The following is a 27,992-nucleotide window of genomic DNA, read 5'->3' as shown; positions in this document are numbered from 1 at the left end:
AGTAAATAAGTTATACCAGGCATGACACTTCTGCTGTGGTGTCTCAATCAGCACTGGTTATCGAATCCCTATTAGAAGCCCAGGACTGGGCTGGGAAGGTGGCTCAGTGGTAGAGCACTTTCCTTGCATGCCTGAGGCCCTGGGTTTGATTCCTCAGCACCACATAAACAAAAAGAAAAAAGCCAGAAGTGGCGCTATGGCTCAAGTGGTAGAGCGCTAGCCTTGAGCTGAAGAGCTGAGGGACAGCGCCCAGGCCCAGAGTTCAGGCCCCATGACCGGACCCCCCCCCCAAAAAAAAAAAAAAAAGAATCTAGAAGCCCAGGATTAAATAAGATGCTTCACAGATACAATTTCACTGAATCTTTTCCATAACTTGATAAAGCAGATATTGTGAGAAAGGTGAATAAAATTAGTAAGGCTAACCACTCAGAGGAGAAAACACCTATTGACAACTAGGTTTGTCTGATTCCAGAAGCTCTGTAACTTTCAGGAATAACCGTTATCAAAGCCAGCTAAAGCTGGCACCTAAGGCTCACACCTGTAATCTTAGCTCCTCAGGAAGCTGAGATCTGAGGATCTGTTGAAAGCCAGCCTGGGCAGAAAAGTCAGTGTGAAGTCGGGCACTGGTGGCTCACGCTGTAATCTTAGCTACTCAAGGAGGCTGATATCTGAGGATCACGGTTCAAAGCCAGCCTAGGCAGGAAAGTCTGTGAGACTCTTATCTCCAATGAACCACCAGGAAATGGGAAGTGGCTCAAGTGGTAGAGTGCTAGCCTTGAGCTGAAGAACTGAGGGCCAGCACCCAGGCCTAGAGTTCAAACCCCACAACTGACAAAAAAGAAAAAAGAAAGAAAAAAAGAAAGAGAGAGAGAGAGAGGGAGGAAGGGAGGGAGGAAAGAAGGAAAAGTTCATGTGACTTCATCTTCAATTAACTACACATACACACAAAAACAAAACAGAAGTTGAGCTGTGGCTTAAGTAGTAAAAATGCTAAATGAGAGAAAGCAGGCCTTGAGTTCAAACCCAACTACCAGAACAAAAAAAGCCAACTACAAATGCATGCGAATGCCTTGATACTGAGAAAATACAGGGTTTTAGTTAATAGAATCAAACCTCATTAAGGCACTCAGAATCATTTTAAAGCTCTTTGACACAGAAGTATAGTGGCACAGACCAAGAGAGAATAGGCACTTGCCAATATAGACATCAGCATTTATGAGTCCTTCTCGGGGGAGGATTTGTCTTAGAAGGGGATTCTCGAAGTTACACATGTAACTTTCCAGCAGTATACCTATTACTCTTTAGGAGAAACTCCAGATATCCAGATTCTATTTCCAAACATATAACTATGTTGCCACCTAGTGGCAGGGCTGATACTTCAATTTATTTGATAAGCAATGATTGATTCAAATGCAAAGTCTCAGGTTCTAGACATTGAAGACATAGAGAATAGGTCTTCGTTTCTCCCTTCAAGTTACTCATGTCCGGGCTGGGAAGGTGGCTCAGTGGTAGAGCGCTTGCCTTGCATGATCAGGCCCTGGGTTCGATTCCTCAGCACCACATAAGAAAAAAGCCGGAAGTGGCGCTGTGGCTCAAATGGTAGAGCACTAGCCTTGAGCTGAAGAGCTGAGAGACAGCGCCCAGGCCCGGAGTTCAGGCACCATGACCGGACCCCCCCCCCCAAAAAAAAAAGTTAGTCATGTCATGAAGTTCGTTACAGCACGCGACTACAAAATGAAAAGAGGAATTTTGTGGAACATCTCAGAAGTAATGATGTTTCAAAAATAAAAACAATTCTTCAGGCTTCCACATTCTGCCCGGGTGAGACCGCAAGCATGGGTGAGGGTCAAGGCGTGTTGGCTGTAGTCATGAGCTTGGACTCCTCTTCCTGGCTTCTGGAGTTGGAGCTGTGATTATAAATTTTACTACAACGTCCCATTCATCAAAATAATACAAATGTAGGGGTTGGGAAGGTGGCTCAGTGGTAGAACGCTTGCCTTGCATGCATGAGGCCCTGGGTTCGATTCCTCAGCACCACATAAGAAAAAAGCCGGAAGTGGCGCTGTGGCTCAAGTGGTAGAGCGCTAGCCTTGAGCTGAAGAGCTGAGGGACAGCGCCCAGGTCCAGAGTTCAATCCCCACAACCGGACACCCCCCCCCAAACAAAATAATACAAATGTGAACTTTTTCCTCTTTTGGAGCTTATACTCAAGGCCTGTGACTATCATTCCACCACTTGAGCCACAGCTCCAATTCTGGCTTTTTGCTGGTTAGCTGGAGGTGAGAGCCTCACGAACGTTCCTGCCCGAACTGGCTTTGAACCCTGATCCTCAGATCTCAGCCTCCTGAGTAGCTGGGATGGCAGGCGTGAGCCACAGGCGCCCACTTAAGCCAACACTGTTCTCTGTCTTGAAGGGCAGTGACTACTCCTGTGCGCATGTCCGTCTCACCCATGGGGTGGCGGCAGAACACTCAGTGTGAATCAATAAGACGTATTTTATCAAGGGCTGGGCGTGGCCTTCTCGGCCCGGTGGTTTTCCTGGCTGCCAGGCTGCAGGCTCGGCTCGCGCCCGACGGCGGTCGGGGAGGGGCGCACCGGAGACCCCTCCCATCTACCGCGGGGAGCCGGAGGCCCACGGAGGCTCAAGTGGTGGAGCGCGTCTGGAGGGAAACTGAGGCAAGAGCGAGGGCCAAGCCCCGGAACCAGCGCACACACAATCAGAGTCTAAAATTGATTACAGACAAGTCACGCTCGTGTCCTCCCCGGAGCGTGGTTTTTGGGCTCCCTTCCCCGCCGTGCCCAGGGGAAGGGAGCCCGGTCCCCGGCACCCCGCTCCCTCAGAGGTCGCGGTAGGTCAGGACAGCCGTCGGGAACGTCCCCGCGGGGCGGCGGAGTCGGCTTCGCGGGGCAGTCGTGCGCACACGGGCGGGGCGGGGCGGGGCGGGGCGGGGCGGGCCGGGGCGGGCGCGGCTCGCGGGTCTCCCACCCCGGACAGCCGGGACGCGGCGGCCGTGCACCTGAGGAGCGGCGTGGGCCGGGCGGGGCGGGGCGGGGCGGGGCCTGGCGGGGGTCGCCGGGTCCGGCGGCGGTATGGCGGGGCCGGGCGGCGGTATGGTCCGGCCCGGCTGGTGTGGTCGGGCCCGGCGACGGTGGTCCCGGCGGCCGAGGGCTGCCGCGCACGCCGTCCGGCCGGGGTGGCGCCGTGGGCGGGCCCAGCGGGAGGGTGGGAACGGCAGCCAATGGGAGCCGGCTGCTCGGGGTGGGGCGGGGCCTGGCGGCCAGCGAGGGCGGGGCAGGCGGACGGCTGCGGGGCGCGGGCCGCGGCGCGGCTGACGGGATCCTCGCGGGCGGACGGCGGCGGGGTGCGGGCAGGTAGGCGCCGGGCGGCCGGGCCCGCCGCGGCGGCGGGGGGACGCGGGGGACGCGGGACGTCGGGCCCCCGGTGGGCAGCGCTGGCCGGGGCAGGCACGGCCTCAGGCCCCGTCCGGCGGAGAGAGGGCGCGCGTGGACGGACGGGCGCGGGACCGCCGGCGGAGGCCGCCGAGGGCCCGAGGACGCCGCGCCGCCGCACGGAGCCCCGCGTCGCGCCGGTGCCCGCGGGGAACCCGGGCGGCCCGGGGGGCGGGCAGGGGTGGGACGCGGGCGGCCGCCGAGCCCTGCGGCCTCGGCGTCCCTGTTGCTGGGCCTGGGATGCGGGAAGCACCGCGCACACGGCCGGCGGCTCGGCGGGACGCGATCCCGCACCCCGCGCACGTCCTCCAGGGCCGGGAGGGCGCCGTAGCATCCCGGGTTCGATTCCCGAGCTGCACCCCCGGCAGGCCGGCAGCCAGGGAAGCCGCTTCCCGCAAGGTCGTTCTCCTTGGCAATGTGGTCCGTTTTAACCGTAGATGGAAAGTTCTGGAATAGCACCTATCCGTGCGTGATTGCAGAATCGTTCACTATGATGTTTGGTACAAACACCAACCCCGGCCGGGCGCTGTGCTCCCTCCTGTCATCCTGGCCACTCAGGAGGATGAGATCTGAGGATCCGGGTTCGAAGCCAGCCCGGGCAGGAAAGTCCACCAGAAAACCGGAAGTGGCCCTGTGGCTTAGATGGTGGAACGCCAGCCTTGAGCCCAGGAAGCCCAGGGGCGGCACCCAGGCCCGAGCTGAGGCCCTACAACCGCTGTGGGTTTTTCTTCAGTCTTTATTACAGACATTTGCTTTCTTTACTGCGAGTAGGTGTATCCGGAGTTTTAGAAAGGAGTTGGGAATTAAATAAATAGCAATTTGTAACTAGCAGTCTTCTATGGGGAGATACTCTGAAGAGTATTCTGGAATAATTTCTTAGGCAGAAACCAGGAGATGTAAGAATTGTGTCTCTTAATCTTTTAGTAGTTGTGTGTGGGGCAGGGAGAGCTTGCAATAGATTTCTGTAGATAAAGGAAAATACTAATTTTTCAGATTGATAATAGGTATTGTTTTTTGTTAGTAGTGGATCTTGAACTCAGGACCTGACTACGTCCCCTGAGCTTTTTTGTTCAAAGCTAGTGCTCTACCACTTTGAGCCACAGTGCCACTTCCAGTTTTTCTGGTGGTTTATTAGAGATAAGAGTCTCACAGACTTTTCTTCTCAGGTTGGCTTCCAACTGTGATCCTCAGATCTCAGCCTCTTGAGTAGCTAGGATGACAGATGTGAGCCACCAGTGCTGGGCTGGCAGTTTGCTGAAGCTGGATATCACATTGATTTTAAATAATCTGTTGTGAATCTTACAGACAGGAATTATAGCCCCTGTATCAAATTAAATGCAAGTCAAGGGGCCATTACTAATTCCTATTTTAAAACTTGAGGAAGTACAGGTATGGCTCCAGTGGTAGAGCACCATCCTTGAAAGGAAAAGCAAAGTAAGAGTGAGAGGCCCCGAGTTCAAGTTATAAAAAAGAATTTCCTGAGGCTGGGAAGTGCTTGCCTTGCATGCATGAGGCCCTGGGTTCAATTCCTCAGCGTCTCAGAAACAGAAAAAGCCAGAAGTGGCACTGGCTGAAGTGGTAGAGCACTAGCCTTGAGCTGAAGAGCTCAGAGACAGCAACCAGGCCTAGAGTTCTAGCCCCACGAATTACAAAAAAAAAAAAAAAAAAAGAATTTCCTAAATAAAACTTTTTTTTTTTTTAATGGGGCCTGAATTCAGAGCATGGGTGCTGTTCTCTTTTGCTCAAGGCTAGTGCTTGACCATTTGAGCTACAGTGCCACTTCTGTTTTTCTGGAGTTAATTGGAGATAAGAATCTCAGCTGGTTGCCAGGGCTCATACCTGTAATCCTACCTACGCTGGAGGCTGAGATCTAAGGATGGAGGTTCAAAGCCAACCCAAACAAGAAAGTCTATGAGACTCTTATCTCCAATTAACCATATAAAAACTGGAAGTCACGCAGTGGTTTAAAGTGGTAGAGCACTAGCCTTGAGTGAAAAAGCTCAGGGACAGTGCCCCTGAGTTCAAGCCCCACGAAGAAAATGTGATTTTAAGCCCTTACTCCATAATTAGTCCGTTTATAACTTATTGGTCTCACAGGCCTGGGATCTCACAATCACATTAGTCTTTGACACTAGTTGGATCCCTTGCATTGTTTTAACATTTACATGGTGCTCACCTATGACAAGTGTGTAATTCGTTCCATCTAGGGGATTATACTAAGTAGGTAATTGTTAGAAAATCTGTTTTGAAAGGTGATTGTAACAGCCTGGCCATCAGCTAGCATTTGCCAGGACCTCTTCTGTATGAGGCAGTATTCTGAATTTGTTAGAATGTATTACTTTATTTAATCCTCAGAGCAGCATCCTGAAAGATGCTCACTGAGAGACAGAGAGAAGTTGAGTGACTTGTGGTTGACCAACGGACTCATGAGGCAGTCGCCGGGCCCCAGAGACCCTCACCTTTATCTGGGCACTGCTGAGCTTCAGTGACACATGAAATCCCACTGGTATCTAGAATTCTGTGGGGGAACTTCTTTGAAAAGGGAGTTGCAGGAACAGAGAAAGGGAAGAGAGAGAGAAGAGAGCAAAGAGAAAAACTGGTATTGCAAGATACAGATGAAGGCATGTACAAGGTACAATTTAATTATCCTCTGTATGCAATTTTTTTTTTTTTTGGGCTGGTGAATGACATGGGATTCTTCTTGTTTCTGAACTCCCAGTCCAGTCACAGTATTGTCTTAACAATATAAGAGCTGTTTATTTTTCAATATGGAGTTTTTAGTATCTATAATCAAACCATAAGTTAAATGTTAGATTCAAGAAAAGCAAATGTGATGATGGCCCCTGCCTGTGATTCCAGTACTTAGGAAGCTTGTTTGGCTAGGCCAGCCTAGCCAAACTCTCTCAGAAAAAAACAAAAGAAAACCTGCCATCCTTATAGTTTCAGTGTAATAACAAAAATGCAGGGTTTAATGGGGAACACTGGTGGGGGAGGATTAAACAATGTATTTGCCAGGCCCCTTTGGCTCACACCTGTAATTCTAGCTACTCAGGAGGCCGAGATCTAAGGATAGAGGTTCAAAGCCAGCCTGGGCACATAAGTTCACGAGATTCTTATCTCCAGTTAACCACTAAAAATCTAGAAGTAGAGCTGTGGCTTAAGTGGTAGAGCACTAGCCTTGAGTGAAGAAACCAAGGGACAGTGCCCAGGCCCTGAGTTCAAGCCCTAGGACTGGCACTAAGACACAAGAAAAAATGCTATATTTGCATTTTGATTTGTGGGATGAATAGGAGGTTGATGAGCTGTGAAAGTTGTGACGAAAGACCAGGGAGTTATGTGAACGTGTTGAGGAATGTATTGTAATCACTACAGGGCAGAATCACAGAGACAGACAATGCCCGTGACAGAATGGAGAAGGGAGCTGGAGTGCTTTTTGAAGTCCTAGGTGTTTTTAGATTCAGGCAAGGAAGAATGTATAATTCGGAGAAGGAGAGCAGCAATAGCGTGCTGATACCTGGTATGTGAGAGCCCAGCGTCATCCTAGGGACCTTGGACTTGATCCTGAAGACTGTAGAGAGTCTGCAGAGGCAAGGGAGGGTGCTGGAAGGGAGGCCTAATGGAGGGAGATAGGCGAGTAAGTACACAGAGGAACAGTCTAGATGAAACCATGAGGGCCTGGGTAGTTTACCCTGCACTGAGGTGGAGAAGAGCCGGTTGATAAGGTGAAGATGCAAGTTATTGGAGCTTCAAAATCAACCAGCTCTATGTTTGCAGTCCTTGCAACTCGGAAGGCTGAGATCTGAGCATTACAGTTCAAAGTCAACAAGGACAGGAAAGATCATGAGACTCCTGCCTCCCCCTAACCATCGAAAAGCCAAAAGTGGAGCTCAGGTGGTAGAGGGCCAGCTTTGAGTGAAGAAAGTGAGAGACAGAGCCCAGACCTGAGCTCAGGCCCTGAGAGCAGCACCAAGAGAAACCAAAACAAAGCTACCTCTGAAGGATCACCACATGGAAGGACTTCTTTGTTATCTTGGAAAATGTTTGGATAAAAGATTTTTTGTTTGTTTTTAAGTTTTAATAAGGATTTTTAATATAACAAACTTAAGGTTGGGAAAAATGGAGAGAGGCACATTTCCTGTTCCCTGTGCAGGAAATGGAAGTTGCAGACTCTCTGTTTTATTTTTTAATGTGGAAGGAACTTGAGTTTGAAGTTTCCATAGAATGTTAAGGTGGAGATAACCAAGATAGGACCCTGGGTAGCCAGCCCCCAGGCAGCCCAAATGTAAGGCTGTTTGTTGAGATACTATTTAGAATTAATTAGCAACTCAGAACAGTGGTTTTACAAACCTGTAAAGTAATCCTAGGTACTGAGGAGGCTGAGATCTGAGAATAAAGGTTTGAAACTGGTAAAAGTGGTGGAGTACCAGCTGTGAGCCTAAAGAATAAGCGGGCCCCAGTTCAAGTACCAGAGCCAACATAACTCATTCACACATAAAGTTTGGAAGTCATTCACTCACTTATTCCAGAAGTAGAATTGTCCAGTGTTATTGGAGCCCCTCTTTGTAAAAATAAAAACAACTTGGTGGCAAATTCACCACCACTCTGGAAAGTAGATCTAGTTATAAAATTAATTTTGCTTGTGTGTGTTTTTATTCTCCAGGCATGTACATGCCTGGAGGCAAACCTGTGAATGCCTGATATCCTGTCAATAACTGTCAGCTCTCTGCAGGAAGTCAGAGGTAGAGCAGGAAAGCACAAACAAACCTTCCTTTTCAGACTTTTGCAAATTTATTTATTTTTTTTGTTGGTTGTGAGACTTGAACTCTGGACCTGGGCACTGTCCCTTAGCTCTTCAGCTTATGGAGAGTGTTCTAACACTTGAGTCACAGTGCCACTTCTGGTTTTCTAGTGGTTTATTGGAGATGCCTCACAGACTTTCCTGCCCGGCTGGCTTTGAACCGTGATCCTCAGATCTCAGCCTTCTGAGTAGCTAGGATTAGAGGCGTGAGCCACCAGCGCCCGGCTGACTTTTACAACTTTAGATGTATTAATAAGGTAAGCTGGTTCTTCCATCCTGATAACCAGCCTTACTCAGATTTGACACCAGACCTCTTAGCCATTTTGGAAGGTCACATGACTCCAGGTTGCTCAAAAGAGCACATTACAGCTTTGAAGGCATTTTCAAAATTAATGTTTCTAACATATTTTCTTCATTGGTAGTAGCATTAGAATAAGTGCATGTTTTCCTGAGGTAGAGGTGCTAACTTGTTTTCTGTAAAGTAAATACTTTAGACTTTGCAAGCCAGTCTGTTAAAACTACCTATGCAAGAAACCATAGATGAAATTATGTAAATAGATAGCTTGGGCTGTGTTCTAGTAAAACTTTATTTGTAGACACATTTGAAGCTCTGTAATCACAAAATCACAAAATATTTCCTTGTTTTACTTTCCACCCCCACCGTGTGTGTGTGTGTGTGTGTGTGTGTGTGTGTGTGTGTGTGTGTGTGTGTGTGTGTGTGTGTGTGTGTGTGTGTGTGTGTGTGTGTGTGTGTGTGTGTGTGTGTGTGTGTGTGTGTGTTAGAACTTGAACTCAGGGCCTTACACTCTTCCTTAGCTTCTGCCTTTCCCCACCAAAGTTGGCACACTACTACTTGAGCCACTCCTCCACTTCTGGTTTTTTGCTGGTTAATTGGCGATCAGACTCAGACTTTTTTGCCCAGGCTGGATTCAAACCTCCATCCTCAGATCTTAGCCTCCTGGATAGCTATGATGAGGAGTGAACCTCCCACCTCCCCACATTTAAAAATGTAAAAAAACACTTTTACCTCCCAGCCTAACACAAGCAGGCAGTTTTCCAAGGATAGCTCACGGGTAGGCCGCCTCTGCCAGTCATGTACTAATGAATGTTCTTTGAAACAGTTATATTTGTGCTTAGTTCAAAAACAAATCCTGGTTCTTTTAAAGTTACACTTTTTGTTTCAAAATCCTAGTACATGAGTATCTGAAAAATTTTAATTTATCCTGGTTCTCATAAATGGAACATATTTCCATTATTGGTTTTGAACCTGACATTATGGAGAAATAGATTAACTTATGTAATGTCAGTATGAAAACATGAGTTCTTTTTTGTCTTTTGTGGAAGTGGGGATTGAACCTACGGTCTCCCACGAGCTAGATTAAGTGTTCTGCTACATGAGCTACATGCCCAGCCACTTACTTTTTTGTATTTTGCTTTTGAGACAGGCTTTACCAGGGCTGCCCTTGAAATCTCCATCTTGCCTCCACTGCCTGCTTAGCTGCTTCCCTGCCTGGGATTACAGGTGTGTACCACCAGTGCCCTGTTAAAATTTAAAACAGTTTGGTGAGTGTGTGAGTTCTTTTTGCTACAATTTAAAGAGAGTTGCTTTTTATCCTCTCTGTTCCCATGGGCATGGAAAACAAAAGTCTCAAGCTGTGTGTGATATGTTTGAATTGGTTACTTAGCAATCTGAAGCATGATTTTGTATTTAAATATTCCTTGTTACTTCTTGATACTCTGATTGAATTAGAGTCCATAAAGGCAGTAATGACAGGGCATGCTGGAGAATAGCAGTGCCTGTCCACACAGTATTTATGAAAATCTCCTTGTTGTTGGCTCCTGTTTAAACTAAGGGTTAGCAGAGCAAAGGGGGAATGTGAGGAGAGTTGAGTAATTTGATCATAATCATAATTTGGTGGTTGTCATTTCATAGCTTATTTACATTAACATAATTCAAGGTCAAGCACAGTGGGGGGAGGACTTTACTATTGCTAAAAGGAGTTTTATTTTTGAATTTTAAATGTATTCTTCAAGGGTGATAATTTAAGCATTCAGTCATCATTATTTAAAAACCAGACTAGGTCAATTGCCTTTAAATGTATTATTTTGTTATAAGAAGAAAACATCAAGTAAAAAATCATAGAGGAATATTGAGTCCTTCATCCTTAATGTGAAAATATTGAGCTGGTGCCAGTGACTCACATCTGTAATACTGGCTAATCAGAAGGGTGAGATCTGAGGATCATTTTTCAAGGCCAGCCGAGACAGGAAACTCCTTGAGACTAAAGTGGTAGAGCCTCAGCCTGTTGGGGTCAGGCTAAGAGACAGTGCCCAGTCCAGCACAGAGATACACAAAAGATTAGAGAAGCTGGATTGCTGGGTAGAATATAGAGCTATTTTTACCACTTACAACACCTTACTGTTTCAGCTAGAATTTTCAACCCTGACACAAATAAGAGCAAAAGGATAAAACACACTGAAATGAGTTTGATATGTGTGTAGTTTTGTCCTGGTGTTTTCCAGACTGAATTTATGAACAGGAAGTGCTAACTTTCATTAAGTGAAGTCTTTTCCAATTTTAGATTTTTATTTTTATTTTTATTTTTGCCAGTTCTGGGGCTTGAACTCTGGGCCTGGGTGCTGTCCCTCAGCTCCTCAGCTCAAGGTGAATGTTCAACCACTTGAGCCACAGCGCCACTTCCGGCTTTTTCTGTGTATGTGGTACTGAGGAATCGAATCCAGGGCCTCATGCATGCGAGGCAAGTACTCTACCACTAAACCACATTCCCAGTCCCTAAAATTTATATTATTTGTACTACAATGTACTTAAATAAGACAAAGCATATTTGATCTTAATTTTAAATCATGCTTGCCATATGAAGGAGATAATTGTTCTGTAAAATGAGTTTTCTATGTCTTGTGTGATGCCAGGTGTATTTTTTGTGTGTCAGTTGTGGGGACTAGAACTTGGGGCCTGGGTGCTGTCCCTGATCAGGGATAGGACTCTACTATTTTGAGCCACAGGACCACTTCTAGTTTTCTGGTGATTAGATGAAGATCTGAGTCTCATGGACTTTTCTTGCCTGGGCTGGCATTGAACTAGGATCCTCAGACCTTAGCTAGGATGACAGGTGTGAGCCACTGGTGCCTGGCTTTATTTTTTGTGTGTCAGTACTGGGGCTTGACTTCAGAGCCTGGGTGCTGTCCCATTCAAGGCTGGTCCTGTACCACTTGAAGAACAGCTCTACTTTTGGCTTTTTGGTGGTTTATTGGAGATAAGTCACATGGACTTTTTTGACCTATAAGCTTTGAACCCCGATCTCGACTTGGCCTCTTTACACACACCTCATTTTCCTTCCTTTTCTCCATACTTTTCCCTCCCCCCTCCTTCCTCCTTCCTCCTTCTTCCCCGTTTTTGTTGCATATTCCTCTCCCCCTTCTTCCTTCCCATTTGTCTCCCCTTGGTTACTTTCCCTTCTTCCCTCCTCTTTCAGTCTCCTCTCCTCCTCTCTCTCCTTTCTCACTTCTCTTTTTGTCCTCTCTGTCTTCTCTCCTTTCTCCTCTCTCTCTCTCTCTGTCTCTCTCTCTCTCATACTGGGGCTTGAACGCAAGTCCTGGGTGCTGCTGTCCCTGAGCTTTTTTTTTTTTTTTTTTTTTGCCAGTCCTCAGGGCCTGGGCACTGCCCCTAAGCTGCTTTTCCTCAAGGCTAGCACTCTACCACTTCAGCCACAGAGCCACTTCCGGCCTTTCTGCTTTATGTGGTACTGAGGAATGGAACTCAGGGCTTCATGCATGCTAGGCAAGCACTCTACGACTAAGCCACATTCCCAGCCCTCCCAGAGCTTTTTTCTCTACTACTTGAACCACAACTCCACTTCTGGCTGTTAGCTGGCTAATTGGAGATAAGAATCTCAGGACTTTCATGCAGGCTTTAAACCTCCTCAGATCTCAGCCTCCCAAACTAATGCTCTATCACTTTGAGCCACAGTGTGACTTACAGCTTATTGATAGTTAATTGGATATAAGAGTCTCATGGACCTTCTTGCCCTGACTTTTAATTGTGATATTTCAGATCTCAGCCTCTTCAGTAGCTAGGATTACAGGGGTGAGCCACCGGTACCCAGCTTTTGAATTCTCCTTGGCTACATGACAAGGATCCTTTTCCTCCTGTGATGTTGCTACCCTCCTTACCCTAGTTTCTCTCTGTCCTCCCCTCAGCAGACAGTCATGCCTGCTGTTACAGAGAAAATAGGAGCCACAGGATGGGAAGCTCCTGGGTGGTGCAGACCCTCAGCTGGCTAGTCCCCTGTGTCCTCACCTTCTGTGGCTTGACCTCCCGCTCTTTTCCTGATGACAGCCCTTGCTCCGGGTCCTGCTGAGCACCCCTCCCTCTCCCGCCTGGGGGGGCTCTGCCCTCTAGCGTGTTTCTCCACTAACTCCTAACCACCAGTGTTTAAATATAACTTCCTTCTTTCCTGTGTTAAGAAAGAATAGCTTTCCTGGACCTCCTGTGCCTACTTGCCTACTTCGGTTAACTCTTTGAAGGGTTCTCTGAAGTTGCTTTTTCTGACCTTCTTTTCTCACTTTTCACCCCCTACACATGTGCTCTACCTGTGTGGAACCACACATCTACCCCTTTTCACTTTTGTTATTGTTTGAATAGGCTCCTATGTTTATGCCTGGGCTAGCCTGGACTTCAGACATCGTGTTTCCACTTCTGCCCTAGCCAGGATGACAGTTGTGCACACTGCACCCAGATTTTTTTATTGGTGGAGGTGGGGGCTCATGAACTCCTTTTCTCAAACTGGTTTTGAATCATAATCCTTACTGGTGTGAACCACCACACCCTTCTTTTGTCTACAACGTGTCAGGAATGAAGTTACCATCTAGGACATACGTTCACTGACCCTGAGTGCCAGGGAACCTGCCTATTTTGGAGTTTACAAAGCTGAATTTAACCAAGCAGGATGATGTCTCAAGTCATTGTTAAAATAATGATTATATAGTAATAAAGGAAATGTAGTATAGAATGGTAAGGAATAAGTGAGCTAGATTTGGGTATGGTACCTTATACCTGAAATACCAACTGCCTGGGAGGAAGGAGGACCTCAAGTTTGGTGCCAGCCTGAACTAAGTGATGAGACCCTCACAGCCTTAAGAGACAAAAATGAGTATGAACAGTTTACATAGAAACCATCGTGTGATGGCACGATGTGCCAGAGTGGCTGGCATTAAAAGGATGGCTCGTTTCAAGGGGTGGCAGCAGCAAAGAGACTAGAATTCATGTTTGCAGGGAGAGTACAAATTGGTACATTACTCTCCTTTTTTTTTTTTTTTGCCAGTCCTGGGGCTTGAACTCAGGGCCTGAGCACTGTCCCTGAGCTTCTTTTGCTCAAGGCTAGCACTCTACCATTTGAGCCACTTCCAGCTTTTTCTGTGTATGTTGTGTTGAGGAATGGAACCCAGGGCTTCATGCATGCTAGGCAAGCTCTCTACCATGAAGCCACATTCCCAGGTCAGTACTCTCCTCTTTTTATGCCGGTTCTGGGGCTTGAACTTGGGGCCTTGTGCTTTTGCTGCATGGCTTTTTTCTCTCAAGACTGGTGCTCTACCACTTGAAACCACAGCTCTACTTCTAGCCTTTTGATTGTTAGTTGGAGATAAAAATCTCACAGATTTTCCTGCCTGGGCTGGTTTTGAACTGTGATCCTCAAATCTCAGCCTCCTGAATAGCTAGGATTACTGGTGTGAGCCTCAGTACTTTCTTTCTAGTAATCCCCACAGCAAATTAATTGCAATTCTCTGTATAGCTTTGAAGGATGAACTGATATCAGCAGAACCAGCTTTTGGCCATGCTGCTTTGATACCTTTCACTGCTCTCACACATTGGGTATCTGGCTCCTATTGTTTTGATTTTGTTCTTTGAAGCCTTCTGAAATGCAGAGAAGACAGGAAAAGCATTTGACATCCTGTTGTATTAGTTGATACTGTTGTGTTTGTCCACAAAACAGTTGTCCTTAATTGGGAAAGCACTCAAGCTTCAGAGAAAAAGCAAAGCAAGGTTACTAATCCAGTTCAGCCTCAGCCTGCTCATCCACAGGAGAATAGTAGATCTGCTAGTGTGGGTAATGCTAACTTCCTGTCAATGGCTGTGAGGATTAGATGTAGTAAAGGGGGTGCTTTGCATAGTGCTCAGCACGTGTGAATGCTTACTAAGTAATGATTGCCACCCTCTAAATGATGGTCTTCCTGGAGTTTCTCTCTTTACTTTTTTTTTTTTTTTTTGGAGCCTGTCTTGGAGCTTGAACTTGGGGTCTTGGGCACCGTCTATGAGCTTTTATGCTCAAGTCTAGAGCTCACCACTTAAACCACAACTCCACTTCCAGCTTTTTTGGTGGTTCATTGGAGATAAGAATTCACACTTTTCTGCCCAGGCTGGCTTTGAATCACAATCCTCAGATCTCAGCCTCCTGAGTAGTTTAGGATGACAAGTGTGAGGATTGTGGTTCTGAGGATTGTGGTTTGAAGTCAGCTGCAGCAGAAAAGTCTGTGAGACTTTTTTTTGTCAGTCGCAGGGCTTGAACTCTGGGCTTGGGTGCTATCCTTGCGCTCTTCAGCTCAAGGCAAGCACTCTACCACTTGAGCCACAGTGCCACTACTAGTTTTCTGGTGGTTAATTGGAGATAACAATCTCACGGACTTTCCTGCCTGGGCTGGCTTTGAACGAGATCCTCAAATCTCAGCCTCCTGAGTAGCAAGGATTACAGGTATGAGCCACCAGTGCTCGGCTCTATAAAACACTTATCTCCAGTGAACCAGCAAAAAGTGGAAAGTAGAGCTGTGGCTTAGGTGGTAGAGTGCTAACCTTGAGTGAAAAAGGTAAGAGACAATGCCCAGGCCCTGAGTTCATTACTGACACACACAAATTAACAGAAACCCTTATGTAAGGTGGAGACAGCTGTCAAATTTAGCTTTTTACTAGCTCTATTTTGGGATGAGTTACTGAGAATCTTTGTATTGGTTTTCTAGGGATGCTGTAATAAAATTCCATAACTGGGTGGTTGCAGCAACAGAAACTAATTCTCACAACTCTGGAGGCCAGAGGTCTGATGACAGGTGGTGAGCAGGTTTCCTCCGAGGCTGCTCTGCCTTGTAGCTGTCAGCCCTCTTCCTGTCTTCACATGGCTATCCCTCTCTGCCTGTGCTAGTGACCCCATCTCAACTTCATTGACATACCATTGTAGGTTTTCCTGAATTGCTCACGTTTGTACCAAGGTTGGGAAAGCACCTGGAAAGATCAATTTCCAGAGTTTCATGCGTAGAGCACTATTAGATCACAGGAAGGCATGTCCTGCCAGGTGCTTGCATGCGTGCCCGCTGTGGCATGACAGGATCAAACATGCCTTCCTTCTTGATGGGCAGAAAATGTGGAAGTGGTGAAGGCACTGTCGGAAAGCTAAATTAAAAAAACTTTTTTTTTTTTGCTTGCTTAATATGTTTGATGTTTATAAGAAATGTCCTGTACAACAAGGAAAAATACAGACCTTTTTGGGGGAAAATGATAAAGGCTTTTTTAAGTAATAAAATATTAAAAGGACTAAAAAACACTTGTGGCTTTCAGTTTAGAGGTGTAGCTTAGTCGTAGAGTTTGTACCTCATACATACACAAGGCCTTGGCTTTAATCCCCAGCACCCTCCACTTAAAATAAAAAGAATAAAAAAGAACAGCTAGGTGCTGGTGGCTCACACCTGTAATACTAGCTACTCAGGAGGCTGAGATCTGAGGATTTCAAAGCTAGCCTGGGCAGGAAAGTCTGTGAGACTCTTATCTCCAATTAATCCTCAGAAAACTGAAAGTGGCACTGTGACTCAATGTGGTAGAGTACTAGCCTTAAGCAAAAAGCACTCAGTAACAGCACCTAAGCTCAGGACTGAACAAGCAAGCAAGAACAAAAACTCTCCCAATAACACAACATCTAACCTTGCTAGGCCTATGTTTCTCATCTAGAAAATGAAGATACAGGGCTGGGAAGGTGGCTTAATGGTAGAGTGCTTGCCTTGCATGCATGAGGCCCTGGGTTCGATTCCTCAGCACCATATAAGCAGAAAAAAAGCTGGAAGTGGCACTGTGACTCAAATGTAGCGCTGGCCTTGAGCTAAAGAGCTAAGGGATAGCGTTCAGGCCCCATGACCGACCAAAAAAAAAAAAAAAAAAATGAAGATACATTCCCCTAAGGATTGCTTTTAGGAACAGATGAGCTAGTGCTTAGCAGTAGCCAGTGACTCAGTCTGTATTCTAGCTACTCAGGAAGCTGAGATCTGAGGATTTAAGTTCAAAGCCAGCCAGACTGGAAAGTCCATAGGACTCTTATCTTCAATTAACCACCAGAAAGCCAGAAGTGGAGGTATAGCTGAAGTGGTAGAGAGCTAGCCTTGAGCACAAAAGCTCAGGGACAGCTCACAGGCCCTGAGTTCAAGCCCCAGGATTGGCACCAAAAGAAAAAAAAAAAGGGTAAAAAGACAGGAAACTATTTTTATTATTGTGGTGCTGGCTATCATTTAAGTTAATTTGATATTGTTCATTTATACTTAAAATACTCTTAAGATATTTTCCCCATATTTAAATGAAGTGACTTCGTATCATTAGAAACACAGTAGCAGGCAAACATTCTTACATTAAGGATTCTGTTGCCCATTTAACAGATGATGTACTGAGGAATTGCTACTGGATACTCCTCTAGGCTCTGAGAAGGTGTTAGTGAACAGGTTCACATTTCAGTGGGGGAGACAAGCAGTGAATAAACAGTCGAATCATGGAATATACAGGGCACAAGCCTGTGAGGAAGGATCTGCATTTAGATTGGACAGACAAGGGAGATGTAGTTCAGTGGAGGCTGGGCACAGGGTAAGCCCAGCCACTACATGGGTAGAGATAGGAAGGATTCAAGTTTGAAGCAGCCTAGAGGTAAAGGTTATGTAGACCTCCATCACACACACACACACACACACACACACACACACACACACACACACACACACACACACACACACACACACACACACACACACACACACACACACACACACACACACACCCTCCATCTCAAACACACACAATATGAGAGGTGTAGGGAGTAGGATACACACACACACACACACACACACACACACACACACACACACACACACACACACACACACACACACACACACACACACACACACACACACACACACACACACACACACACACACACACACACACACACCCTCCATCTCAAACACACACAATATGAGAGGTGTAGGGAGTAGGATTGTGTTCCAAAACTGGACCCATGCTAAACAAATAACAACCCCCCACCCCCCAGATGCCCTACTGAAAAATGATGAAATACAAAAGATTGGGGCCAGGCGCCAATGGCTCACACCTATAATCCTAGCTATTCAAGAGGCTGAGATCTGAGGATCATGGTTAAAATCTAGCCTGGACAGGAAAGCTTGTGTGACTCATCTCCAATAAACCACCGGAAAACCAGAGTGGCACTGTAGCTCAAGTGGTAGAGCGCTAGCCTTGAGCTGAAATGCTGAGGGTCAGCGCCCAGGCCCAGAGTTCAAGCACTACAACCAACAGCAACAACAACAAAAAGATTGGGGATAGGGGCTGGGAAGTTGGCTCAGTGGTAGAGCACTTGCCTTGCATGCCTGAGGCCCTGGGTTTGATTCCTCAGCACCACATAAGCAAAAAGAAAAAAGCTGGAAGTGGTGCTGTGGCTCAAGTGGTAGAGGGCTAGCCTTGAGCTGAAGAGCTGAGGGACAGCGCCCAGGCCCAGAGTTCAGGCCCCAGGACCGGACCCAAAAAAAAAAAAAAAAGATTGGGGATGTTAGGCAAGTGATAATGTGCCTGCCTAGTGAGCAGAAGGCCCTGAGTTCAGACCCCAGTACTATCAAATGAATGAGTGAATACATACAAAGAACTGAGAGAGGGAGGGATGACAGTGGCCTGAATTAGTGTGTTAACAGTAAGGGTGCAAATGATTGGAGTTCGAGATGAGTTGAGGGTAGAGAGAGCCACTAGGAATTGCCTTTAGTTTAGTTACAGGGATGGCTCCCAGGGGTTATGTAGCTGAGACAAGGAAATCTGCCTGTAGTTCCTGTTAAAGGAAACAGGCATCAAAGAAGAGGGACTGGAATCACTGGGAAGGTTTCATGGATAATATGAATAACCAGCCATGCAGAACACACGTAAAGTCAGCGTTAGTCTAAGTCATTGGCCTGTGCCTCCCACTTCTAAATATAATCTGCATTGTATCAGCTGTCATTTTTCTTTTCTTTTTTTTTTTTTTGGGTCCGGTCGTGGGGCCTGAACTCTTGGCCTGGGTGCTGTCCCTCAGCTCTTCAGCTCAAGGCTAGTGCTCTACCACTTGAGCCACAGCGCCACTTCCGGCTTTTTCTGCTTATGTGGTCCTGAGGAATCGAACCCAGGGCCTCAAGCATGCAAGACAAGCACTCTACCACTGAGCCACCTTCCCAGCCCCATTTTTCATTTTTTGATTTATGAAAACCTCACAAAATTCCCATATAAATATCACAGTGGAGTAGATAGAGCTGTGAAAGAATTAAACGTATTTTGAAGAGTCGCTTATGTTTCTTGTTTTGTAGTTAGGCACAGTAACTGCTAAAGGAATTTATGTTGTGATGAGTACTAAGGATTTGTAAAGTTTCTGGGTTATTTTGGGAATCATTTTTAGTGACTTACAAGGCTGTTTCCCCTGATGGGAGTAAGATAAAGGCTGATATCCTGTGTGTGCTTGTTTTGAAGGATTGCTATTCAAAAAACAGCTGACGAGGAGAAATGTTTGAAAAGTCAAAGCAAGTTAGATACTTGCTTTTCTTTTTTTTTCCTCCATTAGATTAGGTTCTCTCATTTGCTTTAAAATATTTGTAGCTAAAGTTGATTACAAATGTTCTTAAGATTAATACCTGTAGGCTTTATTAAAAAGCTACCCAGAGGCATTAAAATTAATAACATACTACTATTTAACATAATATACTTAGTCACGTCAACCGTTCACATTCCAGCCCATTTCTTTTTTATTTTTAATGTTTTTGTTGTAAAGATACTGTACTGAGAGGTTACAGTTACATGAGTAAGGTACATTTCCTATTGAGCATTGTTACCCCCTCCTTTGTTTTTCCCCAACTCTTCCTTTCCTCCCCATCCAACCCATTTCTTGAGCAGGTTTTATTGTGTTTATTTTTTCTGACATGTAATTTATACAATATTTATGGAAGCTTTTAAGCTTGAACTCAGGGCCTATGCACTCTTGCTTAGCTTTTTCTGTTTGGTGCTTTACCACTTGAGCCACAGCTTCACTCCAGCTTTTGGGTGGTTAATTAGAGATGAGTCTCACCGACTTTTTTGGGTAGACTGACTTGAAATCGCCATCTTCATAGCTCAGTCTCCTGAGTAGTTGGGATTACAGGTGTGAGCCCCCCCACCCCAACTTCCTCATTTCATATTTAAGGAAACAGAAGACTGGTAGCAGTTGTCTGTCTGAGGGGTAACTATGACATAGGTTTTTTTTGTTTGTTTCGGGTGTTTTTGTGCCAGTCCTGGGGCTTGAATTCAGGTGGTATTCCTGTAATTTTGTACTCAAGGCTAGCACTCTACCACTTGAGCCACAGTGCCACTTCCACCTTTCTGGGGGTTCATTGGAGATAAGGGTCTCATGGATGTTCCTGCCTGGGCTGGCTTTGAACCTGGACCCTCAGATCTCAGTATCCTGAGTAGCTAAGATTACTGGCATGAGCCACTGGCGCCCGGCTGTCTCTACATATTTTTGAGATATATTTATGTTATTGTGCATATTATTGGTTTATCCCTTTTTATTGCTGAGTAATAGTTGTTTGATGTAACTGTTTTAAAATTTGTTTATGTATTCCCCTGATGGTGACCTTTGGGTTGTTTCTAGTTTAGGATTATTATGAATAAAACTGTCATGAGTATTCATCTAGAAGTATTTGTAAAGATGTGTTTTCCTTTCATGTAAAACACCTACTGATAATTATCAGGTCTGATGGCACTTATATGTTTAATTCTATAAGAAACTGCCCAGTTCTTTTATAAAGTGGCTATACTCTATTATACCAGCAGTGCTTGAGAGTTCCAGGCACTCTTTTTCATTTATTCCATTCTGATATATATGTAGAGTATCTAGTGTTTTAACATTCATTTCCTTGATGACTAATAATGTTGTGTGTCTTTTCATGAGCTTTATTATGCTTATTGGTTACTCATAAATCTTTTGTAAAGAGTTTGTTCATATCTTACTCAGGTTTTAGTTGTGGTGTTGGCCTTACTCATTAATAGTAATAGTTAATATGTTCTGGATTTAAGTCATTGTCAGTTGACACACAATTTTGTGTTCCATGTAAGAAAATTTTTTCTTTCATGAGTCATGAGATTTTTTTTAAAAATTTGAATTAAAGTTTTAGTGCTAATGTTTAGGTTTCTATTTTCCTCAGGTTAGTTTTCTTTTCTTCTTTTTTTAATGCCAGTCTGGAGGCTTGAACTCAGGGCCTGGGTACTGTACCTGGGATTCTTTTTTTTTGAAGGCTAGCACTCTACCAGTTGAGCCACACCCCCACTTCTGGCTTTTTCTGAGTAGTTTATTGGAGATAAAAGTCTTTCCGACTTTCTTGCCTGGTCTGGCTTCAAACCATGATCCACAGATCTCAGCCTCGTGAGTAGCTATGATGATAGCACCCAGCCTCAGGTTAGTTTCTATAAATGGTGTGGGTGACAACCAGACCCCACTTCTGTATTGAAAAGGTTATTCTTTCTCATGCTGGGTAGCAGTCAGCTTACACACAGACACATGTTCTCTACTGGGATGGGCCTTCCACCGATCCTTTTGTTTGGCCAGTCTTTTTTTTTTTTAATTTAATTTTATTGTAAAGGTGATGTGTCTGGCCAGTCTTTAATGTACGTTGTTTTACTTGCTTAGCTATAGTAAGTCTTCAAGACAGGAAGATTGTTAATCTAACTGTTCTTTTTGTGAAAATTATTTAGGCCACTTTATATACATCCCATTTAAAAACCTGCTGAGGGGCTGGGAAGGTGGCTTAGTGGTAGAGTGCTTGCCTATCATGCATGAAGCCCTAGGTTCTATTCCTCAGGACCACATAAACAGAAAAGGCCAGAAGTGGTGCTGTGTCAAGTGGTAGAGTGCTAGCCTTGAGCAAAAGAAGCTCAGGGACAGTGCTCAGGCCCTGATTTCAAGCCCCAGGGCTAGCAAAAAAAATAAATTAAAAACTTAAAAAAATCGGGACTGGGAAGGTGGCTCAGTGGTAGAGAGTTTGCCTTGCATGCATGAGGCCCTGGGTTTGATTCCTCAGCACCACATAAGCAGAAAAGGCTGGAAGTTGCACTGTGACTCAAGTGGTAGAGTGCTAGCCTTGAGCTGAAGAGCTGAGGGACAGTGCCCCAGGCCCAGAGTTCAAGCCTTACAACTGGCAAAATAAAATCTGCTATGGCTTTGACTTCTTTGTTGTATTTTCCTGTGTGTGGTGTGTGTTTGTGTGTGTGGTGTGTGTATGTGGTGTGTGTATGTGTGTTCCGTTGAACCTGGAGTTTGATCTCAGGGCCTTGTGCTCTCACTTAACTTTTTCACTCAAAGCTGGCACTTTACAACTTAAGCCACATCCCTCCCATTTTTCCTGGCTAATTGGAAATAAGAATCTCCAGGATTTGTTTGCCCAGGCTGGCCTCGAACCATTACCCTCATCTTTTAGCCTTCTGAGTAGCTAGGATTGCAGGTGTGAGCACCTTAGGTAGGCTTGCTTCCCTTTGCCCTTTTAATTCTGTTTGTGCTATGTAAGGTGGTTTTTTTGTTGGCGATAGTTAGTGATGGTGGTCTTGTTGGCTATTCCTCCTCCATTTTGTTGGTATTTTTAGAAAGACATTCTTTTAGTAGTTGCATTCGGGTTTGCAACATATAAGTAACTTACTTTCAGATAATATAAAATTACTTTTTCATAAACTGAGAAACTTAAAACACTAATCCAACACAGTACGCACTGGGGGCTTGAGTTTATCTCCCTAGGGTGGCTCTCATCTCCTCAGCACGCCAGTACACCTGACCTCCCTGCGGCCACGCTTCAGTTCTTGCTGCCCCAGGCTGGGCCCTCGATACCCACATGGGCATGCATGGCCTGTGTGCCTAGCAGAGGGGCACAGCAGTGCTGCCTGGCCCAGGCTGGCAGCACAGTGGCGTATTGGGTGAAGACCTGGGAGAGGCGTTGGCTTGGCAGAAACCAGGCTGTCTCCGTGCTAGTCCAGATGTCGGGCAGTGGAATCCCGGCAGCTGTGTCAGAGACATCTGACTGGACTTCCCTGCCCCTTCCCCAGCCAGAGCATTGATTGGCATGCTCTGTTTGACTGGTGGGAGAAGGAGGATTTCAGTAGTCAGTAGACCTGAGGTGTGTGTGTGTGTGTGTGTGTGTGTGTGTGTGTGTGTGTGTGTGTGTGTGTGTGTGTGTGTGTGTGTGTGTGTGTGTGTGTGTGTGTGTGTGTGTGTGTGTGTGTGTGTGTGTGTTTGTGCATGCGCACGCACACACATGTTCCACATCACAGGATGTTCCCCCTTCATTCCTTTCAGGGTGTGTTCTTACCCACAAATACTCCTCATCCCCCGCTCCCCTCAAGGAGCGTTCTTGGCTGGCTGCATGCCTAGAGAGACTTTCCCTCCCTCCTTCTGTCCTGAATGTAGCTTGTGTTTGACTCTCCTGTAGCTCGAGGCTCCCTTCAGCAGGGCATGTGAATTCTTTCCGTCAGCTCTTCTTCATATCAAACCACTCAGTGGTATTTGCATTTAAAATGGACACTGCCTGATATAGAGATAAAATGAAAATTTCTGCTTTTGATGGGATAGTTTTCCTTAAGGCAGCTCTAGATCGTGAGTAAAAAATACACCTGGATGCTTTGCACAGACTGTTATGAACTGTTCCAAATGCCACAGGCACCTTGGCCCTTGACTCCTTCCAGCCCTCTTTGGGCCTCTACTGAGTACAGGTTGAATCAGTAAATTATTTGATGGCCAAGGGGAAAAAAAAAACTTGAAAGAGGAGAGGGGTAAAAAAGCTTTACATATACGTTTCATAGCACTTTTCTTGCCTTGTGAACAAGCAGTCTGATATTTTCTTTCTTTTTGTTCCTGTCCTGGGACTTGAACTCAGGGCTTGGATGCTGTGTGTGTGTGGCGGAGGACACTGGACCTTGAACTAGGGATCCTGAATTTTCTCTTCTTTTTTTCTTTTTTCTTTCTTTCTTTTTTTTTTTTTCAGGTAAGGGGTAGGTTTATTCATCGTTCTGGCTGGCACCAGGCCATGTTAGCCCTCCGCATGGCTGGGAAAGGCCTGGGAATAAGAGCTGGGAAAGAGAAGAGAGAGCTGGGAAAGAGAAGAGAAGAAGGAGCTGAGAAAGAGCTGAGAAAAGAGCTAGAAAAAAGCTCTCTTCGTTTTTTCATTGGTTGTGGGCCTTGAATGAACTTAGGGCCTGAGCACTGTTCCTGAGCCTCTGTGCTCAAGGCTAGTGCTCTACCACTTGAGCCACAGTGTCACTTCTGTTTTTTGAGAGGTTGATTGGAGATAAGAGTCTCACGGGGATTTTTCTGCCTGGGCTGGCTTCAAACTGCAGTCCTCAGATCTCAACCTCTTGAGTAGCTAGGATGACAAGCGTGAGCCACCAATGCTTGCCTCTTGCATGCTCAGTTTTTTTTCTCAAGGTTGGTGTTCTACCACTTTGACTACTTCTACTTTCCATTTTTTGTGTGTTGTTGTTGGTCATAGGCTTGAAATTAGGGTCTGGGTGCTGGTCTTGAGTTCTTTTGCTCAAGGCTAGCGCTATACCACTTTGAGCCACAATGCCACTTCCAGTTTCTGGTGGTTAATTGGAGACAGGTATCTCATAGACTTTTCTGCCCAGGCTGGCTTAGAACTGTGATCCTCACATGTCAGCCCCATGTCAGCGTCCCGAGTAGGATGATGGCTGTAAGCTACCAACACCCAGCTAAATCTGGTTCTTTTTTTTTTTTGTCGGTCATGGGGCTTGAACTCTTGGCCTGGGCACTGTCCCTGAGCTCTTCAGCTCAAGGTGAGTGCTCTTACTGCTTGAGCCACAGCGGAATTAATGGTTTTCTAGTGATTTATTGGAGATAAGAGTCTCACAGAGTTTCCTGCTGGTTTTGAACCATGATCCTCAGATCTCAGCCTTCTCAGTAGCTGGGATGACAGGCATGAGCCACCTGCCTGGCTTAAATCTGTTTCTTCTATAGACTTGTGGGAGTAGTCTCAGTGAAAAAAGATGAGTTTGGAGAGAGAGAGAGAGAGAGAGAGAGAGAGAGAGAGAGAGAGAGAGAGAGAGAGAGAGAGAGAGTTTCACATGTCTATTACATTACTTGGGATCACATGCACTGACAAAGCTAGGCTAAAATACTTTCCTGCCTGTTAATCAGGGTCACACAGAGAAAGCTCAAGGAAGGATGACCCTACCTCAGGAACTTTGGAGTCTGTTACTGTTTATAATCAGAAGGCAGCAGAATTCAAGAGCAAGTCTTTGCTACATTGGTGGGGAAAGTGTTCTGCCAGATTTATCTTTGGGGAAACAGATTGTTTGACTGGCCGAGTGAGGTGTTTGGGAGTGGAAGGCCAATCTCTGGTTGATCTGGGATAAGGATGCGGTCAGGATGGGAAGGTCCAAGGCACAATAGCTACTACAGTGCTGGACCCTGAGTGCCTTTTGTCCACACTGCTACCTTGAGCCACCTGCACCCGTGAGCAGGCACATTTTTACACGTGCACTAATTTAGGGAGGATTGGGCAATGTTTTAGTGATGCTTAAATCAGAATATTATAAAAACTGTGTTAAGCTGGGCAAGTGGCTCACACCTTTAATCCTAGCTACTCAGGAGGCTATTTGAGGATTGCAGTTCAAAGCCAGCCAAGGCTGTAAAGTTCATGGGACTTTTATCTCCAGTTAACCACCAGAAAACCAGAAGTGGTGCTGTGACTCAAAGTGGTAGAGTGCTAGCCTTGAGTGAAAAAGCTGAGGGACAGCACCCAAGCCCTGAGTTCACCTCCCCAAAACAAAAGACAGCAACAACAACAACAAAAACCTGGGTTAACCTTGTCGTTTCATTTTAATAAGGTTGTCAAGATAGGCTTATAGCCCTTTTCAACAAGGATCCATGACTGCAATAGTTCTTTAAGAAAAGATGTGTCCACATTGGATGTGAAAGGACGCTTCCGAAACGGTGTGCACTCTGTGGGGTGAAGAACACAATGTTTCCTACTTCCCTGGCAATGGTGTAAGTCCAGTTCTTGCCATGCACCCAACCGGGAATATGGATGCTGGCTTTTCTCGTTCTGCAGTTCAGACACTGTCACGAAGTCATTGCCGAAACATCAAGCAAAAAATCTCTCAGTGGGAAGGAAGGACTAATGGCAACTCTAGCCCAGCCAAATGGCGTCCCAAGGACTTTGGAGTGAGGTATGGCCACTGTCGCCAAGTTCTTCCTAAGGAAAATCTTCTAGGTGAGGGAAGGAGCAAAAGGTTGGATGTAACCAATTCCCCAAGCACGGGCTTCCATGTGAAAGATGCCAGAAGCCGCGATCAAAGTGAAGATGAAAGTGAGAAAGCTGACTGTGGAGACAGGCACCCTTGGAAGAATGAGGAAGACCCCAGTGGGGTCTTCTCTCGGGTCACACAGATTGAGAGCTGGAAAGCAGTTGTTTTGGATCCAGGGACTTCATTACCTCCAGGAAACTTGTATACCTCACAGATACTGTGGAAAAAACCAGAAGCACTTCCCCCAGATAAAGTCTTCAGTATGGCTTTACAACACTGTGACTCTTCAGCCAAAGAACTGAATCTCAGAATTCTTGATAGTTCTTATGGAATAACCAAGAGCTTGGAAAATATTTATTGTGAACCTGAGGGGCAAGAGTGTGGCCCTTCTATAAACCCTTTGCCAAAGCCACGCAGGACCTTCCGCTATTTATCCGAGTCTGGGGTTCTACCATGTAAAGAAAGAAACTGTGACAGAAAGTACTGTGAAGATCATTCATGTGCAGAGGCTTCTCTGGCCTCTTCTCAGGAACCTGAACCAAAGAAATATGGTGGAAAAATCAGAGGGCGATCAAAAAGGTAGGTCTTTATTCAGCAGATAATTTGGAGTTTGTTTCCCCTTTCAGACAACTTTTTATTTCCTAGCTTTTATAATGGAACTTACTTAATATAGATGTTGATTAATATGGAGAGAAAATAAGAGGAAAATGTAGAAGGCTAGAAAATTCCTGACAATTTTTTGACATAAAAGTATCAGAAAACTTTCTGATTTGAATTTTTAAAATTTATTTGTTTATTTAGTGTGTCAGTCCTGGGGCTTGAACTCAGGGCCTGGGCACTGTCCCTGACCTTTTTGCTGAAGGCTAGCACTCTAGTAGAGGAGAGCCACAGCTCTACTTCTGGCTTTGTGGTGGTTAATTAACAGATTTTCCTGCCCCAGCTGGCTTTGAATCATGAGCCTCCAGTCTCTGCCTCCTGAGTAGCTAGAATTACAGGTGTGAGCCACTAGTGCCTGCCTGGTTTATTTTATTTTTTTTTTGTAATTAAAAAAATATTTATGGGCTGGGAAGGTGGCTCAGGGGTAGAGTGCTTGCCTTGCATGCCTGAGGCCCTGGGTTCGATTCCTCAGCACCACATAAGCAAAAAGAAAAAAGCCAGAAGTGGCGCTGTGGCTCAAGTGGTAGAGTGCTAGCCTTGAGCTGAAAAGCTGAGGGACAGCGCCCAGGCCCAGAGTTCAGGCCCCAGGACCGGACCCAAAAAAAAAAAATTATTGTTATTCCTAAGGTGTTATACAGAGGGTTTTTGTTTTATAAGGCAGGTAATGAATGAGTACACTTCTTTTTGGACAGTGTCACCCTTCTCTTTCCCCCAGCTTACCTACCCATCCCTACCAAAACAAGTTAGTCACATAATTTTTAAAAATTATAAACTGGTCACTAGTGGCTCACACGTGTAACCCTAGCTACTCTGGAGGCTGAGATTGAGGGCCGTGGTTCAAAATCAGCCCTGACAGAAAGGTTTGTGAGATTCGTATCTCCAATTAACTGCCAGAAAACTGAAAGTGGCGCTGTGGCTCTAAGTGGTAGAACACTAGCCTTGAGCAAAAGAGCTCAGACCCAGATTGACAATAATAAATAAAATAAAATAAAATAAAATCTTTAAGTAGTTGTACAAAGGGGGTTCTATTCAGCGTGGCAGTTTCTGAATACAATACGTCTTTTTTAAACATTTATTATTATTATTATTTAAGTATAAAGAAGTTCCCATTCTAAAAAACAGTATATGAATACAAGGTGTCTGACAACATTGTCACCCATCTCTCCTAAGCCATCCCTTCTCTCACTTTTCTTTTTTTTTTTAATTAAGATTAGGTGATTACATAAATTTCACATATTTCCCAGTATTGTGGAATAGTGATATTTAGTTAAAGTCACAAATGCATTTTAACCTCAAAGCAAATTGTCATTATTATGGTCTATAAAGTTAATACAGTACATCTTGATCAATGTCACCCATTTTCCCATGATTCAAATTAAGTTTTAGGAACAGAGTTAAGACCTGAATATCAGGTTTGAAGGTAGCCAGGCAAGATAAATCTGTGAAACTCTATCTCCAGTT

General features: G+C 45.5%; 1 protein-coding gene across 2 annotated transcripts in view; it reads left to right on the top strand.

The window, feature by feature from the left end:
- Nucleotides 1-3,326: 3,326 nt before the first annotated feature.
- The window catches only part of Dennd2c (DENN domain containing 2C), a 55,420-nt gene continuing 30,754 nt past the window's right edge, over nt 3,327-27,992 (top strand). Inside the window, exons 1-3 of one of the 2 annotated variants that reach the window (XM_070006397.1) lie at nt 3,332-3,372; nt 9,694-9,770; nt 25,455-26,453. In XM_070006397.1, coding sequence (XP_069862498.1) covers nt 25,633-26,453 — 821 coding nt within the window. In that variant the 5' untranslated portion in view covers nt 3,332-3,372; nt 9,694-9,770; nt 25,455-25,632. Of the gene's footprint in view, nt 3,373-9,693; nt 9,771-25,454; nt 26,454-27,992 lie in introns of both variants that reach the window. The other variant, XM_070006398.1, reaches the window with a different exon arrangement.

The sequence above is a fragment of the Dipodomys merriami genome, unplaced genomic scaffold (genome assembly GCF_024711535.1).
Source record: "Dipodomys merriami isolate MVZ:Mamm:240054 unplaced genomic scaffold, mDipMer1.0.p SCAF_7, whole genome shotgun sequence".
Lineage (NCBI taxonomy): Eukaryota > Metazoa > Chordata > Mammalia > Rodentia > Heteromyidae > Dipodomys > Dipodomys merriami.
This window is presented reverse-complemented; position numbering and strand designations above follow the sequence as displayed.